Here is a 15,968-nt window from a genome sequence, read left to right as displayed (position 1 = left end):
CTTTTAGGAAGCTTTTTTGGGCAGTTGGTGCTCCAGGCTCTGCAGGGTGAGGCCAGACCTTGGCTTGGGGAGTGAGGGAAGTTTTGCATTGCTCAGCTTTGAACCTGGCTGGGAGCTGGGGGAAGGTCTGGGATTAGATTATCCTGCCAGGAATTAGCTCCAGTGGAGATAAGGGGGTGCAGCTGGGATAGGACTGCATGTTACAGTCTCCATGTGAGAATACAGGATGGGTGCAGGGTAGTCACGGAGGATGAATTCTTGGTTTAGTCCATAGAGGAACTACTATGCGGTGTCACCTGCATGCACATTTGCTATAAGAGGGACACGGGGCTGTGCATTAAAAACTTTAAAATCCATTACCAGACAGTGCTCTTTTTCATGCTAATAATAGAAGCTGGACAAGAACTGCTTCTGGAAGGCAGTGCTACTGGCGCCCTGCAGGCTAAGGATGGCTGCCGTGTCTCTGGCAGGGTAGAAGGTTGTTCCCATTGAGGTGAAAGGGCTCTGCTTGCTCCCCACTGAGCCTCTGTCCTCTCCACAGGTCAAACTGCAGTGGTATCTCTCAGCCCACAGCTCCACACTGAGGTCACACACTGCCCAAGTGGAAGCCAGTCCAGCTCTGAGGGCAAATCCAGCCTGCAGCCTAATGGGCTGAGTTCCCAAGGCCAGGCAAGCACCACAGTGGGCAAGAAGATGGATAGTCACGCTTCCCAATCCCAGCAATATGTAATGGATCCCACAGTCTCCCAGGTGAAGTGTGATCAGCAGTGATTAATGCCTGTTGCTTTGAGAAGTGAAGGAGCTGCTTACAGTGGAGGCTCCATGCTACCCAGAGCCTGGTGTGGTGATACAGAACACAGAGCACCACCTGGGCATGGCTCAGGGTGGGATTGAATCCTTGTGCTCCAGCAGAAAATCTCTGCTGGATCATGACGGTTTGTTGGTAAAGTGCAGTCCTGGATAATGTGGCTGCAGGGGGTGGGCAAAGCCGTGGGATGCTGCGCCTGGGGCTTGCAGGCTTGGGTCCCTGCTGGCCAAAGGATGTGCCCTCCAGGGTTGTCCACTGGAGCCTCTGACCTACAGTATTGTTCTAGTTTCCCAATAGTGAGAAACCCAGCTCCAGGCTCAGCAGTTGGAATTGTTTTGGGGCTTCCAAAGTGGCTAATTTTTCTTGTGGTGTTCAACATTGCAGGGCTCATCCAGTTCTCATCTCACCTTTTCCCTTCCCTGCGTTGCTATGCAGCGATGGCTGAGCATTAATGGCAGCACAGCGGGAGAGCTGGGCTTCATGAGCTGCGTGCTGCCTGAGGACTTGCTGGTAGCCATCCTCTCTGAAAGGCTGCAGGTATGGCATGGGGGCAAAGGAGATGTTCCTCCTACAGAGACAGGCAGCAAGGTACAATTCAGATTGAAGGAGGTCTGTATCTGCTGTTCAAGATGTCCTGGGCTGCATGCAGGGATCCTTAGGTGAAGCTGCAGATGCTATAAGTTGGCAATGCATGGTGAAAGATCAGAGCTTGTCTGAGCTGCTGCCCTTGAACCACAATGGCTGGTGTCCTTTGACATTTGTGTTTAAATAACTAGCTGAGAGCTCAACATGTGCAGTAGCTGACTTCCTGACTTTTTCACAGTTGAGTGACTGCTACCAGGGAGTGGTGTTTGATGGCCTGGAGACCCTCTTTGCGCACAACATAGCATCTGCTCTCCTCTGCCTTCTCAAAGCTGTTAGAAATCGGCCTCATATCTATTTTGTGAACCTGTTCGAAAATTATGCTTCTTTTAAAGCCAGGGAGACAGCTGCAAAAGAGCAGGAAGGTGAGACTCTTCATCTCCATACCTCCCAAATACTCTCTCTCAAAGCCCTCAGCAGTATCCATGTGTATCTGGGCTACCAGCAGAGCTTGTAAGTAGTGTTTTTATTAACCCATGTTCTGCCTCAATGCAGCCAGTATTCAACTCACAGTTGTTTAAAATGTATCAGAGCTAAGGCTGTAATACTTACCTTAGTCTCTGACAGTGAGGCTTGGGTGCAAGTGCAAGCTGTTGTGGCTCAATAACTGTGGCTCAAAGCAGACCACGACACTGGTGCACATGAGCCAGGCAAGGCACAGAAACTCACTGACTGGCGACTGGGGGTTTATCTGCATTTTGGAGCAGGGATATGAGCTCCCCAGTATCTCCTGGCAGGATGATAGGCTGGGTCGGGCCAGAGCTGTGAATCCTCACAGCCTCCCCAGAACAGCAAAGCTCTGCTGGCAATCACTAATGGTTTCTCCTCTGGTCTGTGCAGGGCAGGAGCAGGAAGAAGCCTCCAGGAGGGAGAAAGCACATCTCTGGGAGATGGATGAGGACGAGTATGATGCCCTCACTGAGGAGCAGAAAACTCAGTTTAATAACAATATACGACAAGTCCAGCAAGAGAGGAAGAGGAGGTCTGTAAGCCTTGCATGGGTAACTCCCTAGGATAGTGTCCCTAAATGGTTTACTTGCTCTGGAGACCTTTGTTGACTCAAAGCTTCTGCTTCAGTACTTCATTCAGCCCAGGCTGAAGTTTTTTTCATCGGGAGGAGATTGCTGAACCTGCTTTCAAATCACAGTTTTCAGGACAGACAGAACAAGTTTCCCCTGGTCACAGCTGGGTTCCAGCAAGAAACCTGGTTGTTTGGAACCAGGAGGGGAGTTACTGCAGCCTTTGCTTTGTGATTGATAGGATTTTTCTCAGTAAGGAGCAGGCTATGCTTAGGGAGGAGAAGGGCTGGGTAAGCCAAGTTAAGTATTGGTGCAGGGATATATATATATATAGGTGTTAATAATTTGTGAGCTGGTTTAAACTAGGAAATCAAGAGAAGGCTTCAGGCATCAGTGCAGAGAAATGGTGGATCAGTCTTTGGCAGTGTGCTGGAGGTGTCCAGGTGGACCTTATCAGAGAAGTTGCCCAACTGAGACCTTCTGACAGCAAGGCTGAGATTTGGCTGGTCCTGGAGGTCCCCTCCTGCTTTTCCTCACTTCGGATGTTACCAGCCTCCCCAGGTTGAGGGAAGTACATGGGGATAGTCTAACAGTCCTGCCTGGCCTCAGGATCAGTGAATTAAGTGCAGGACCAGCTGGGATTGCAGTGAACACAGATTTCTGATGGTGATTCTCAAGGATGTTTTCTGTTTGCCATGTTGAAGGGAGATGGCTCAAGTGCTTGCAAAAAAGCACCGGCAGGAGCTAGAGCACTTGAAGAAAGAAGAAGAGCTGAAAAAGATGTCTAAGCGGGGGAAGAGGGGTCTTGGAAAAGACAAAGATAATGCTCTGGGGAAGAAAAGCTATTCTGGAGTCAAGCAGGTAAGTAGTTGTGTTTATAAAGATGTGTAAAAGTCCTGTGAACCTTCCTGCTGAGCTGTACCATTCCCTGAGAAGCCAGCAGCCACATGCAGTGCTGGCGACGAGTACCTGGCCCTGAGTAATGTGGGGCTGTGCTGGGAAGCAACAGCCTGTGTTGGATTGTACTGCTGCTTCAGCAGGGGTGTTTTACCATGGATTTGTTGGTAGAGTTGCTCTTCTAGGATCATGGTGCTTTTGAGTCATGGCTTCACATAACTCCATGCATTCACTGTAAAGCTCTAGATAGTTTTAGTCCAGCATTTCTTCCCACTCCACATATGACTTGCCATCTCTGAGTGATGACCTGTCTGGGATGAGGTGTCTTTTCTGACATGTCTGGCAGGAGATACACTAGGCCTTAATTCATTCGTTAGGAGACAGACTTCCAAAGAGTCAACCAGCCACAGGGATGCTCAGCATGCCAGAAACAATCTCAGAAGACCATACTGGTCTTAAGTACTCTGGGTTTGGAAGCTCTTCTGTTTCTCAGCTGGTTTGCTTGTTTGCAAGACTCAGGCTGACACTGGAGAGTTTGTTTTCATTTGAGCTAAGTTGTACAATCTGTGTGGTGAATTGGGATTTGTAGAGCACCTAGCATGGGGCTCGGGCAAGGCTTAGGGTGCTGTTGTGAAGATAATGAGTGCCCTACAGCATTTGAGTCAGTGCTTTGAAATAGTGCTTTCTCCTGCTCCTTCTGTCCAGAACATTAATGCGTCCACTGGCAACACCAATGCATCCAACAGCAACCAGTCAAATGTCACGGAGGAGCTGGACAAGAAAAGACCTGTAAAGGAGCACTCAGACTCTGTTGCAGGTGACAAGGAAGATAAGAAAAAGCAGAGCAAGTTTCCCCTTACTGATGTCTGCCCGGTGATGGCACCAGACCAGGAACAGGAAGAAACCAAAACCAAGACCCAGAGTGACAGCGAGAAGAACTTGGCCCTGAGGTTTAAGACCTACGAGGCATCGCAGAAGGATGTCACACATATTTTGTCATCTTGGGACAGGGTTCAGGGTATCCTGTTGACCCCTTTGAACAAAGAGGAGATGCAGCAACAAACAGAACAGCAGCGCCAACATTTATCCAGCTACAGGGCCCAAAAGAGCAGAGAGAAGGAGCGTCTGAAAAGGCTGGAGAAAGAGTGCCTGGAGAATGAGCGGCTGGAAAAATTGAAGGCTCTTGAGGACTCAAAGTCATCTCTGCTGGAAGGGGAAGGTGCAGAAGGGCCAGCCAGAGACCAGCATGTCGGTGTGCCCTGCTTGGACATCCAGGTGCTGCACTCAGAATGCGTGACCAGGACAATTCTGGAGAGCAGCAGGCTGCCAGCAGCAGAGCAGGTAAAGCCCTGCAAGGCTCAGATGCTGAGCCTGCCATGGCCTTGGTCCTTGGTGCATTGTGTCCCACCAAATAAGAATGGCACACACTCTTGTCCAGGCCACTGATGATGTTCCACAATGTCTCCACAGCAGCCATGTGGCTGGGGAGGCTTTCACCATCCCTCATATGGGTGGAAAGAGAGAGTGCTCTCTGTACAAGTATTCTGTTTTTCCAGAGAGTTTCCCAGTCTGGAAATCATTACAAATGGTCCCAGGGCAATGCAGCTCATGGTCATTGCTTCCTTCAACTGAGTCACTCAGGGAAGAGGTTTCTCTCTTGTAGGTCGTGGCACTGCTCTGGAGCCTGCCCACCCCACTGGCCATAAAAAAGAGTTGCACTCCATAGAAATAAAAAAAACCCCAACACTGCCAAAAACTCGGTGCCTTTAAGGAAGGAGTGTGAGGATGAAGGTGACGGGAGTATAAACAGTTTTCTCTTGTGCTTTAGATCCTGGATGACCTGGGGCTGGGTCCCTCAGGGCCTCCCATTCCCCCTACCACTTTGTACTCTGTGATCCACTACCCGGAGAAGAGGATGGCCCCCACAGCAGAAGAAGCCCTCAAGCACTTTGTCTTTGCTGTGCCAGAAGGTGCCACTTCAGAAGAAAAGAAAACTGAAAGTCTCCTCCTGGACGTTCCTGTTGTGCCCACAGTGAAGGTGCTGGGGCAGAGGCCAGGCTGGATGGGGGGCCATGAAGTAGTGCATATGGGATGGGAAAAGATAACTGTGGAAGGGCAGTGAAAATGTGATGGGGTGCCATATCTGCAGGCATCATTTCTGCTGTCCAAAAGAGACAGCTCTGCTTGAGACATAGGATGGTTCTGTAAGATGAGAAAGAAAAAATACCACCTCAGACCCTCAACTTCCTTTGAAGAGAGGGTCCTGGGCAAGGAGAATTGTCATAGGCAAAACAAAGGCTGATGAGGAAGGCCAAGTCCATGGGCAGATGCAGCTGCTGTTTATTCTCTCTCCTGTTTGTTATCCAACGTGCAGCTTTCTCGCCAGGAAGGGGATGTCTTGGGGCAGATCTCACCTCTCTCTCCCTTTTCTCTCTCCCCTTGGTGCTAAGACGTCAGAAGAGCAGATCACTCCCACCAAGAGCCAGCTGAGGAAGGAGAAAGCAGCGGGCAGCCGGGAGGCTGTGAGGGAGAGGCACAGCTCCAGCCGGGGCAGGAAAAGTGTCCAGGGGCTGGGCACAGCAGGACCTCCCCGTCCCCGCAAGGTGCGGCGAAGTGTCGTGGACATAGTCCCACCCCCAGAGACATGTATTAAGAGGTGAGCTGGGGGGGGGGGGGATCCTCTGCTTCATGGCCATCTTGCCAAAGGAGGTCAATCACCCTCAGCAACTCGGGGATGCCTCCGTGGGATGATGAGTCCATGATCCTCCTCCTTAATTGTTTGTTAGCGATATCTGAAGTCTCCTCTTTAATTGCCAGGCTAAGTAGCTGCCGGTGGATAGTGCCTGCCCGCGGTGAGGTGGAACTGAAGGTCTTCTTCAGCTCCACAGAGGTTGGCCAGTTTGATCAGGTGCTACATTTTGAGATCTTGGGGACAAACCGACTGTACCAGCTGCACTGCAGGGGCACCTGCCTGTATCCCACCATCAGCCAGGACCCACGGTAAGGATGGTCCCTGGGACCCTCCCACATTGATTCCCCCTTAATTCAGAGCCAGGACTGCCCCGTATACCTCAGTGACCTTCTCACTTGCTCAGAGCATGCTGCTTGAACCACCTAGCATCTCTTCTCATGCTTGGAACTGGGAACCAATACTGGTACCTCAGCCACCAGTAAGGGTTATGGTTTTCTGACCATGATTTCTTAGAGCATCTCATAGTTCCTCATTTGCCATTTTCTCTGTCCAGGGTGGTGTTCCCTCAACAGAGGAAGAGCAAGGCAGATGATGACATCATCTTCAAGCAATATGTCATGGACACTGGTGTATTCTACTTCGGACCACTGAGGTGTGGGAAGTCAAGAGAATGGTATGTGCTCTCTGCACCCTGTGAACATCCTGATGTACTGCTGTGCAAAGTGAGATGTTGGAATGAGATCTCCAGGGCCTTGTGCTCTCATGATCATGCTTGAGACATGTTGTCCCAGTGGCACAGTTCAGGGCAGGCCAAGGCAGAGACCCAGGAAACAGATACATGGGGTTGAAGGATCACAGATTTGTGAGCATTTGACAGGCACATTGGTCTTAGAAGAGCTGGGGAGAGATAGAGCTGATCTTCCTACCTAGTGGATGCCTTGGTGTTCCCCCTCCACGTCTTAGCTTTGTCACCTATGAAATGAACTTTATGGTGCTTGTTTTGAGTGCTTTGAGTTCTATAGATACACTGAATGAGCAATTATTCTGATGATGGCTTTGTAAACCATTCCTTAGTCTGTAATATTAGTAAGACTTTACTATTTGACCTGCCAATATGGGGGAGAGGAGGGCATGCAGCGGGCTACAGAGGTATAAAAATGGGAATTATTTTTTCCTGATCCTCACTGCTGGATGAAGTCTGCCTAAAAAGTTGGCCATTGTAGCATGTAACTTTAATTTTACTATTAGAAATGAAGCTCTTGTCTTTGTGGGAGCTCTGCAGAGCTAGATTTAATTTCCAACCTGAGGAAATAAAATCAAAACAGTTTAAAAAAGAAAATGGGATCTTTAGTCAGGCTGATGAATGCTCATGGGTTTCTGTTCATGTTCTTAGCCCTTTAACTCCAGATTCTGTTTCACACCTGAGAGCAGGGACATGGTTGAATTTAGCATTCCTCTTGGGAATGAATCCTTTCTATTTTCTTCCCTCAGGCTTTGAGCTAACCTATTAAATACAAGGCAGTTTCATGACTTGTTTGAAAGAGATAAGCTAAACTATTTTTAAAACCTTTTTCAAAAGCATTTCTTTATACCCTGCAGGGAAGGAGATCTAACAAAGAAGGGGGAAGAGCCCATGTGCCTGGTGTACTTTTTTTTTTGTCTTTGAATCGATATTTTGCAAAATGCTCCTTAAGTGGCCTGTGCATCATCAGGCTTCTGGGATGGAGGCACCAAGTATAGGGCAGACATCAAAGTAGCACAAGGATGAAGACACAGACTGTGCAACATGCCCCTGGAAGTAATCCTTAGACAGCTTGTTAGACTGTGGTCTTCCAGTGAGGGCTCCTGCTGCCAGGACATGGTGCTTTCCTCAGTGTGTTTCAAGGGCAGTGGTCTCCTCAACAGCCTTTTCCCCTCTTGTGGACAGGTACAAGGCATTGCCCCATCCTAGCAACTGTGAGAAGATCACCATCCTCAACATCACTGCCTTGGAAGCAGAGGTGCATTTCTGCTTTGAGCATGATCTCAAAGCGGACACATTCCTTTTAGACCCTCCCAGCATGAAGCTGAAACCAAATGAGAAGCAGGTAGGAGATGGGTAGGTAGGGCAGGCATAGGTAGAAGTGCCCAGGACCTGTTCTTCCTGTTCACTGAATGCTCTTCTGTGTTTCTTTTTGTGGGGATGGAACCAGGAGCTCAGCATTTGGGCATACCCCACTTCAGCTGGCCTCGTGGAAGACAATCTCATCTGCTCCATTAACAGCAACCCAGAGCCGGTGGTGTTCCACCTGTGCTGCCAGGGGGTGCAGGTGGAGCTGGGGGTCAGCCCCAGGCAGTTGCATTTCGACAGGCTGCTGTTGCACAGGTCGGTCATCCTACCCCGCAGGCTCTGCTGGGGACACAAGCTGTTAGCCGGCTCCCTTCCACCTTCCTTTGCTGACTCTGTGACCACTCAGATGGGAGGCTGGATTCTTCCAGCAGATCCAGTCTCTTGCTCACCATTCCTTGGTGGCTTGGATATCTCATTACTTCCACAAGCTCTGTAGCCCCCAGCAGTACTGTGCAATGGGCATCCTGATGCATTTGTATATTGGCTGCTGGTTCAGTGAGCAGTTCAGTTGCTCCTCTTTATCTCTCTTATGCTGGATACACTTTCAGCACCCAGGTCTCCCCAAGGACCTCATCTGTGAGACTTGTGGCAAAGGGAAAATGTTTAACTATGGTTTTGGATGTGGGGATGAGGCTGCTTTAAGCTGCATTCAATTGCAAGGTTGGCATGCCAGTCAAGCAGCCAGTGCTGAGTGTTGTCTGGTCTCTGCAGGAGGGACAGCAAGACCCTGTTCCTGCAAAACCACACCCCACTGCCTGTGGCCTGGCGACTCAGTGGGCTGGAGAACCTCGGCAAGGACTTCTCTGTGTCTCAAGCTGAGGGCATCGTTGGTCCCTGCACGGAGTTTGGTGTGCATCTATATTTTAAGCCTATGAAGGCTCTCAGCATTAAGAAGACAATCCGACTAGAGGTGAGGGGGACTGTGGCCTCCCTGCCAAAGTAGGGTGGGAGTGATCAGCTCCGTGCTCTTAGGGATGGATACTGTGCTTGAAGGGTACTCTGCAGAGAGAGCAAAATGATGAGCCTTCGTGAGATTTTTTTTCTACCTGCACTGCTGGTTAACCAGGCCCTGGTTGTGCAGACTTTGGCATGCTCCATGAACCCTTCTTGGAGTCTGTCTGGGGTTCTTAACATAGAGCAGCAAATTTTCACCTTGGAATGTTGCTCCACATGGTTTAGAAGCTACATTTTGGTGAGGATGCTTAGTGATTGAAGAGGAGAGGGTTGATGGGATCAATGCCACCTGCTCTGGGACAACTTACACTTCTCATGGTTGTTTTTACATGCCTGCCGTGGTGCTTTAGCAACAGGATTTCCTGCTGTAGGAAAGCAGAGTTGGGCTGATAGTGTTTGTTACTGCAGCCAAATCCCACTGGGTCAGCCCATGAGATTAACAGGTTAGGAAAACCTGGGAGTCCACAAACGCTTGGCAAGCAGGGGAGGCCACAGTGGAAGCAGCTGGTAGAGACAAGGACTCATATGTTTTCTAGCAAAAGAACTGGGGAAAATAGTTTAATCAGTGTTTGTTTTTTGCTGTCTTAGGTTTCAGACACCGAAAACGACCTTGGAGTTGCTCACACTGAAAATATCCAAGTCTCTGCAGAGGCCTATGATGTTGCTCTGAACATCAGCATTTCTAAAGGTCAGTGGATGTCCCCAAAGTACTCCTGTTGCATTGCCTTGTGTTGGCACATAGGCAAGCTAAGTGCTTGATGTGTAGGATGAGATGGCATGCAAGTGTGGCATGGATCTGTAAAGCACATATCCTGCAAGCTGCTTGGAGAAAAACACTGCCAAGGCACAGACAGCCTTGAGTCTCTCACCTCTGAGCTTCGAAGTGTGCAGCTTCATGTGCAGATTGATATATCTCCTGTCACTCGGTATACTCTGCAGCAGATCACAAATATCTCTCATTTCTTATCTCACTCTGTGGGTTTTCTGCAGGTACAGATGGCAGTGTGGATTTTGGAATCCTTAAAGTCTTGGAGGATGCAAAGGAAGTGCTGACTCTGAGGAATAAAGCGAAGTACGAGATTGTGTACAGGTGGGTCCAGCTACCTGCTCTGTGAATGCATGGTGCCACCATCTGCCTTCTCCTCTTGCCCATGGCTAGAACCTGTTCCTATGTTTGGCTATGTCATGGTCTGAATAAATACAAAACCTGGGCTCTCTGATCTCAAATATTTTAACAGACAAGCCAGCCAAACACAATTCACAGCTCAGCAAGAACCAGAAGGAGAGACCCCAAAATATAAACCACTCATTGCTGAGGTTCATTGCCTTCTGTTATGGGTCAGCTCATCTCTCTTAATGAGACTCTTTAAAGGAGGGAATGAAAAAATGCAGTGTCAGGGTTAACTTACAACACTCATGATTGTCTTCACTCTGTGTCAAGATTTGGGAATCCCCAAGCAGAGCTGGACTCTTTCCCCTTGATATTTTTTATGGTGCTATGCAGTGTCCTTGCTGTGGTGGTGGCCCCTGGACTTTCAGCTGCAGCAGTTTTGTTCCTTCTCTTTCTCCCCAGTTTCAAGCTGGAAACCACACATACCAGCATACCTGACTTGGCATCCCACTTCACTGTCCAGCCGCAGAGGGGCGTGTTGGCTAGCTCCAAGCGCCCTGCACAGGTCCAGTTGCTCTTCCACCCTAAGACAGAACTTAGCATTGAGAACAAACCCATCCTGCAGTGCCAGGTGAGCTGCCTGGGCCAGGTAGTGGTAGCACACAACTACAGGTGGTAGCTGGGGAGTGGGAGCAGGATATGTGTTTCTGGAAGGAGAGCTTTAGCTGGGGAATCCTCTCTCACATTTATATGACAAGGTCTTTCAGAAACCGTTTGTGATGCTTCCTAAGCAGAGCTGAAAATCTGGCTCTGGAGGAGGCACTTAAATTGGGATGGTGAGCTGATGGGGATCTGGGATCAGGGGACAGAGGTAGAGGCTGGCCTTTTTGCTGTAATTACCAAGCTATTCTCTGGTTGCAGGTGATTGATCCCCACATCTGTGAAGAAGGTGAGATCATCGCCATCATCCCAGTGAGGGTATCAGCAAAAGCTGTGTTCAGCAAGTACAGCATTCGCCCTACCTCACTCATCAGCTTCGGTGCCATGGTGAGTGGCACCAGGAAAACATGCAGCTTCATGCTGGAAAACAAAGGCATCCTTGACTTTAAATTCTTCATCTACCAAGAAGAACAGGCTGCACCTCTGTTGCCAAAGAAAAGGTGAGAGGGGACCTGCACCATCCTTCCTGCCTGACAAGGCACCATGGCATGGCTAGGGTGTGACAGGCAGCCAGGACACCTGGGTTATTGTCCTTCAGCATCACAGGCTTGTGAACAGGGAGCAGAAAAATGCTTCAGTATCCCCATGTGTAGGATGAAGCTGGTGATACAGCTGACCTATCCTTAAGCTTCAGCACTATGTGCTGCAGGCAGCCCTCCGGGAGTAGCCAGGAGCCTGAAAGCTTTTCTCCATGGCAAGGAAGGCCAGCTTCAGCCTCTGAGAAAGGCAGGGGGAGCTATGAATGATGGATGTTTCTGTTTTCTCCTCTTAGTGCCCATCAAAGGAAATCTGCTCACTCCCAAGAGAGTGAAAATGAAAAGCCAGTGGTTCTGTCAGCCAAGCCAAGCAAGCGCTTGTTGCAAAAGGATCCAAACCCTGTCCCACAGGTGAGTTATCCCTGCTCCCCAACACATGCTGTTTCAGGCAGGGGGCTCATCACCACAGGATGGGGCATGGTCCACATAATGGAGGGTCATCATCTCCCACCCACAAGCAGAGGCAGGAGCTGCTCAGTCTCACTGACAGTCCCATGCTCAGCTCAGACCTGGAGCTTGAAGGGCAAAAGAGGGGAACAGGTCTTGTGTTTGGTAGCTGCTAGCCAAAATAAGTGTGTGAATACCACAGATGCAGAATGTTCCTGCTTGAACTCCCAGTCCACAGATATCAGATGAGCTTGGTTTTTCTTCTTCCCATCATTCTTCCCATTTCCCATCATTTCTCACAGTTTTCTACTTTACTGTTTTACCCCAGGGATCCCTGCTGCCATCTTCACCCTTTACATTCAAATTCCTTTCTTCTCACTCAGTAAAAGCCTGCAGCTCCTCCTGGCTTGTTCATTTCATCCTGGGGCTGCCTTTAAGCCGTGGAGTGAGCCTTCCCTGCCCTGGGGCTGGGCTTGACTGGAAGCGAAGGAGCAGCATGCTCCTTTCTGGGGATGCTCAAGGTAAGGCTGTTGGTTTGCCTCTTTCTTCAGGCTTGTCTCACCATGGGCATGTTCACAGTGTACCCAGTCTTTGGCACCATCCCTCCTGGGGGCCAGCAGATGATCACGGTGGAGTGCTGTGCAGAGCCACTGGGAACATGCAAGGAGTTCCTGTTCATCGATGTCAGTGACAGAGACCCCAGGGATAATCCTTTTGGCATCCCGTATACCCTGCTTGCTGAGTCCTGCCTTCCAGGTACACCCTGTCCACTGGTGCTGATCAGCACTTAAACTTACTACTTGAATAAAGAGGCACCCTGACTTTGAAGTCCCATCTTAAAATCCTCAGTTTCCAGCCTTTTTCAAGTGCACCAGTGAGGAGAGGCTGGGAGGATAAAATGAAATCAATACCCTTTAAGACTGAGGGTGACTGAGCTCTATCCTCACAGCCAGCTCTCCCAGCCAAGGTTGGGTTTTGCAGTGACCTGGGCAGAAGGGGCTCATCAAGCCTTCTGAGAGGCCAACAGGGTCCAGATAAATTCAGGAGGATGGCTTTTCCATCCTCAGCACTCCTCTGATCTGCTTGCAGCATTTGTGATTGATGACATAGAGGCCATCTTTGAGGAACATCGAATCTGCAGCAACAAGAACCTCTGTCACATCCTACGGACAGTGCAAGACAAGGGCATCTTCATCACAGATGAGAACAAGTTTATCTTCACCGATGTTCTGGTTGGGCACCAGGCCACAGCTCGCTTCAAGATCTGCAATGTGGGCAAAGTCCCCTGTAATGTCGTCCTGTCCGTCAGACCTGTCTCCAGTAAGGTAAGGACAAGAGGCCAAAGTCACTGTTGCTGTTTAAAGGCTGTGTGGTAGCCTGCCTCATTCTCTAGATTCATTGCTTCCTCTTGCTCAGACTAGTTCAGCACTGTGCAGGTCAGACTACAGGGGAGGGCTGCACTGCTGGGGTGATGGGTTGAATTCAGCATCTCTCAAGCAAGGTTTTGGCTCACCCCTCTGGGTCTTTGGTAGGAGACCTGAACCCTTCTGAACATCTCTTGGAAGCATGCTCAGATGGGAGCTTTTACTGGACTGTGTCTTGGCTCAAAGCAGACCATTTCCTCAGGCTCCCTGTTATTTTCCTTCTCATTTAAGGTCAATTTTGACTATTTGCAGAGTTTTCCATGCAGTCCCCACCTCCCATATGTGTTGGGATGACTGCCCAGAGCGCAAAGCAAGCTTTTGCAGTTCTGGCCCTTATGGCAGCTCCCCATGCAAGATCATCACCACTCTGAGATGAAGGAGCCTGTCCAAGGACAGAGAGAGGAATACATGCTGTGTGGGGCTGTTTCTAGTGATGCATATATGAATAACACTGCATCACATTGAACAATGTTTCCTCCTAACCCCATTCTGTGGTGTTCCCAAGCTTAACAGCCCTGTTAGTGACGTTTTCGAGGTGGATCCTGTTCAGATGTGTATTCCCAGCTGCTCCCATGCCTTTGCTACAGTGACGTTCACTCCCCAATCAATGGAGACCTACCAGTGCACTTTTGAGGCTTCCCTTGATGTCCTGGCAAGGTAACTAACCCTGTTGGGGGAGCCTTTCTGACAGCTGCCTCTCCTATGTGAGGACATAGTTCTCCTGTTAATCCTAAGGCTTTCAGTCACCTTAGGTAAATTTAGCTGTATAGAAGACATTAACTACTAGATATAGCAGAGCAGAAAAATAAGGGTGACAGTTTAGCTGATAAGAGTGATTATATAGGAGTGCAACATGAAGTAGCCACCTGGAAATGACTGAATCAGAAAAAAATTGAGATGTGCAACAGCTGAGCTGGGGCTTTCCGAAGAGAAGGGACTAGATGAAGATTAGATGCTGGGAAGCCAGCATGCATTATTTCTTCCCTCTTTATAGTAAAATCATATGATCTATGTAGTTACCTGGGGTATATTCAATTATTTTATGTTGAAGGAACATTTGGACCCCTTATAAGAGCAGAGGCAAGTTTCTCTGTCCCAGGACCTATGTACTGGGACCCTGATGTGCTCTTCCCAGACTGTTGGTCACTGAAGTGGGACAAGATAAATCAGCTTTCTGCTCTAATAAGCAATTTTTTAGTGTCCTTGGAAATAACCTGTACTGATAGTGTTATTTATTCATTTTTCCCTTCTTGTTTTCATACTATTTTCATGCTCTGCATATGTTTTTTTGCATATGTCTCCTGTCACCACAGCCAGTGCATTTGCCACATCTCATCTGTTTACTTCTTAATTTGTCTGTTGTACTACATGAGTGAAATTGTTATGTGTTATGCTGAAAGGCTCTGGCTCTTCAGCCATTCCTCTTGTGAATGGCCCTGATCAGATGGGGAGAAGGGTGAGGGCGAATTGTGTCATGCAGAAAAGCACTAGCCAAAGCAAACATAGTGGATGGACTTCCTTCATGGCTTGCTCAGTGAGAAAAGGGTTAGTGCCTGCTGTGGTGATTCCACCTCTGCCTCTTCTGCAGCCATACAACAATGAAAGCACAAAGCCTGATCTTTGATATCAGTGGAGATGGGAATTTGCCTCGGGTGACAGTCCTGTGCCCAGTCCTTCACAATAAGAGAGGGAACCCTCTGTTGCTTTTCAAGAAGTTGTTGCTGGGTGATTCAGAAAAACTCCCTCTAGTCCTTCATAACAGTGGCGTCATACCTGTCCAGGTGAGTACCTGCCATGGGGCTGCTCTGGTCTGGGAACAAGTGCTTGTTCCATGAAGGAAAGGTCCCAGAAAACATGGAAGATGTGGAAGCAGGTCTTGGGAATTCTTTTTAAGCAACTGACGGATGTCTGTTTCCAGGATGGGAGTTTCGTAAAGACGATATTCTCATCAGCCTGTCCTTTTCAGTTAAACACAACATCAGAAAGTTGGTGGGGTACTTTTCTCCCATCTGTCTTCTCATGTTTTGTTTCTCATGTGGGCACATGTGATATCCTAGTTATATTAGATTGTATTTGATCCTTTTTTACTACAATTTAATTAATCTCAGTTGTAGTTTAATAAAATTCTGCTCATTACTTTTAGTACTTTCTGTCCTTTTTTGGTTGTATTTTAATTATATCCCAATGCCTCTGAACGTTTTTTCCCCCCTTCCTGTCTGATTTTACTTAAACTTCGTGCTAAGAGCTGTGTGTGAAGGGAGAGGCAGCTGGGCTCCCCATGCTAGACCAGCAGCAGTACAATGTTAATCCACATGCCATCCTGTACCCATACCAATGTGGTTGTACTCTATGTTCCCTTTCCTCAGCTGATGATTGACCTGTTGGATGAATGGGGAGTTTTCTTCCTGAAAGCCAGGCCCACCACACACTGTATCTACCAAGCTGCAGACATGAAGGAGGACTCGCCTGAAGAAGGTAAATTCATAACCATGAAGTGTGATCATCCACACCGGGAAAATGTGTATCCTACTCTTGGCTTGTCCAAACAACAGCCAGATGTTAGAGATAGTTTCTTTCCTGGGGTGCTTTGTACCCCTAGTTTTTCATGTGGGCTCTTTGCAGGGTTTCCTCCTATCAAGCTTTAGGAAGTTTTTCTGTTCCAGACATG

General features: G+C 48.7%; 1 protein-coding gene across 1 annotated transcript in view; it reads left to right on the top strand.

Moving 5' to 3' along the window:
- Nucleotides 1-15,968, top strand: part of LOC101880493 (HYDIN axonemal central pair apparatus protein) — a 110,043-nt gene that overhangs the window by 67,780 nt on the left and 26,295 nt on the right. Inside the window, exons 38-60 of the mRNA XM_034063205.1 lie at nucleotides 542-750; nucleotides 1,193-1,345; nucleotides 1,632-1,815; nucleotides 2,291-2,432; nucleotides 3,174-3,330; nucleotides 4,072-4,707; nucleotides 5,195-5,404; nucleotides 5,817-6,022; nucleotides 6,184-6,366; nucleotides 6,612-6,731; nucleotides 7,986-8,145; nucleotides 8,251-8,423; nucleotides 8,880-9,078; nucleotides 9,711-9,810; nucleotides 10,113-10,212; nucleotides 10,696-10,864; nucleotides 11,155-11,393; nucleotides 11,726-11,840; nucleotides 12,428-12,632; nucleotides 12,966-13,201; nucleotides 13,806-13,957; nucleotides 14,889-15,081; nucleotides 15,667-15,775. Coding sequence (XP_033919096.1) covers nucleotides 542-750; nucleotides 1,193-1,345; nucleotides 1,632-1,815; nucleotides 2,291-2,432; nucleotides 3,174-3,330; nucleotides 4,072-4,707; nucleotides 5,195-5,404; nucleotides 5,817-6,022; nucleotides 6,184-6,366; nucleotides 6,612-6,731; nucleotides 7,986-8,145; nucleotides 8,251-8,423; nucleotides 8,880-9,078; nucleotides 9,711-9,810; nucleotides 10,113-10,212; nucleotides 10,696-10,864; nucleotides 11,155-11,393; nucleotides 11,726-11,840; nucleotides 12,428-12,632; nucleotides 12,966-13,201; nucleotides 13,806-13,957; nucleotides 14,889-15,081; nucleotides 15,667-15,775 — 4,350 coding nt within the window. The remainder of the gene's footprint in view (nucleotides 1-541; nucleotides 751-1,192; nucleotides 1,346-1,631; nucleotides 1,816-2,290; nucleotides 2,433-3,173; nucleotides 3,331-4,071; nucleotides 4,708-5,194; nucleotides 5,405-5,816; nucleotides 6,023-6,183; nucleotides 6,367-6,611; nucleotides 6,732-7,985; nucleotides 8,146-8,250; nucleotides 8,424-8,879; nucleotides 9,079-9,710; nucleotides 9,811-10,112; nucleotides 10,213-10,695; nucleotides 10,865-11,154; nucleotides 11,394-11,725; nucleotides 11,841-12,427; nucleotides 12,633-12,965; nucleotides 13,202-13,805; nucleotides 13,958-14,888; nucleotides 15,082-15,666; nucleotides 15,776-15,968) is intronic.

This window comes from Melopsittacus undulatus, chromosome 5, assembly GCF_012275295.1.
Source record: "Melopsittacus undulatus isolate bMelUnd1 chromosome 5, bMelUnd1.mat.Z, whole genome shotgun sequence".
Classification (NCBI taxonomy): domain Eukaryota; kingdom Metazoa; phylum Chordata; class Aves; order Psittaciformes; family Psittaculidae; genus Melopsittacus; species Melopsittacus undulatus.
The sequence above is the reverse complement of the archived record's forward strand: the minus strand, read 5'-3'. Positions and strand labels throughout refer to the sequence as shown.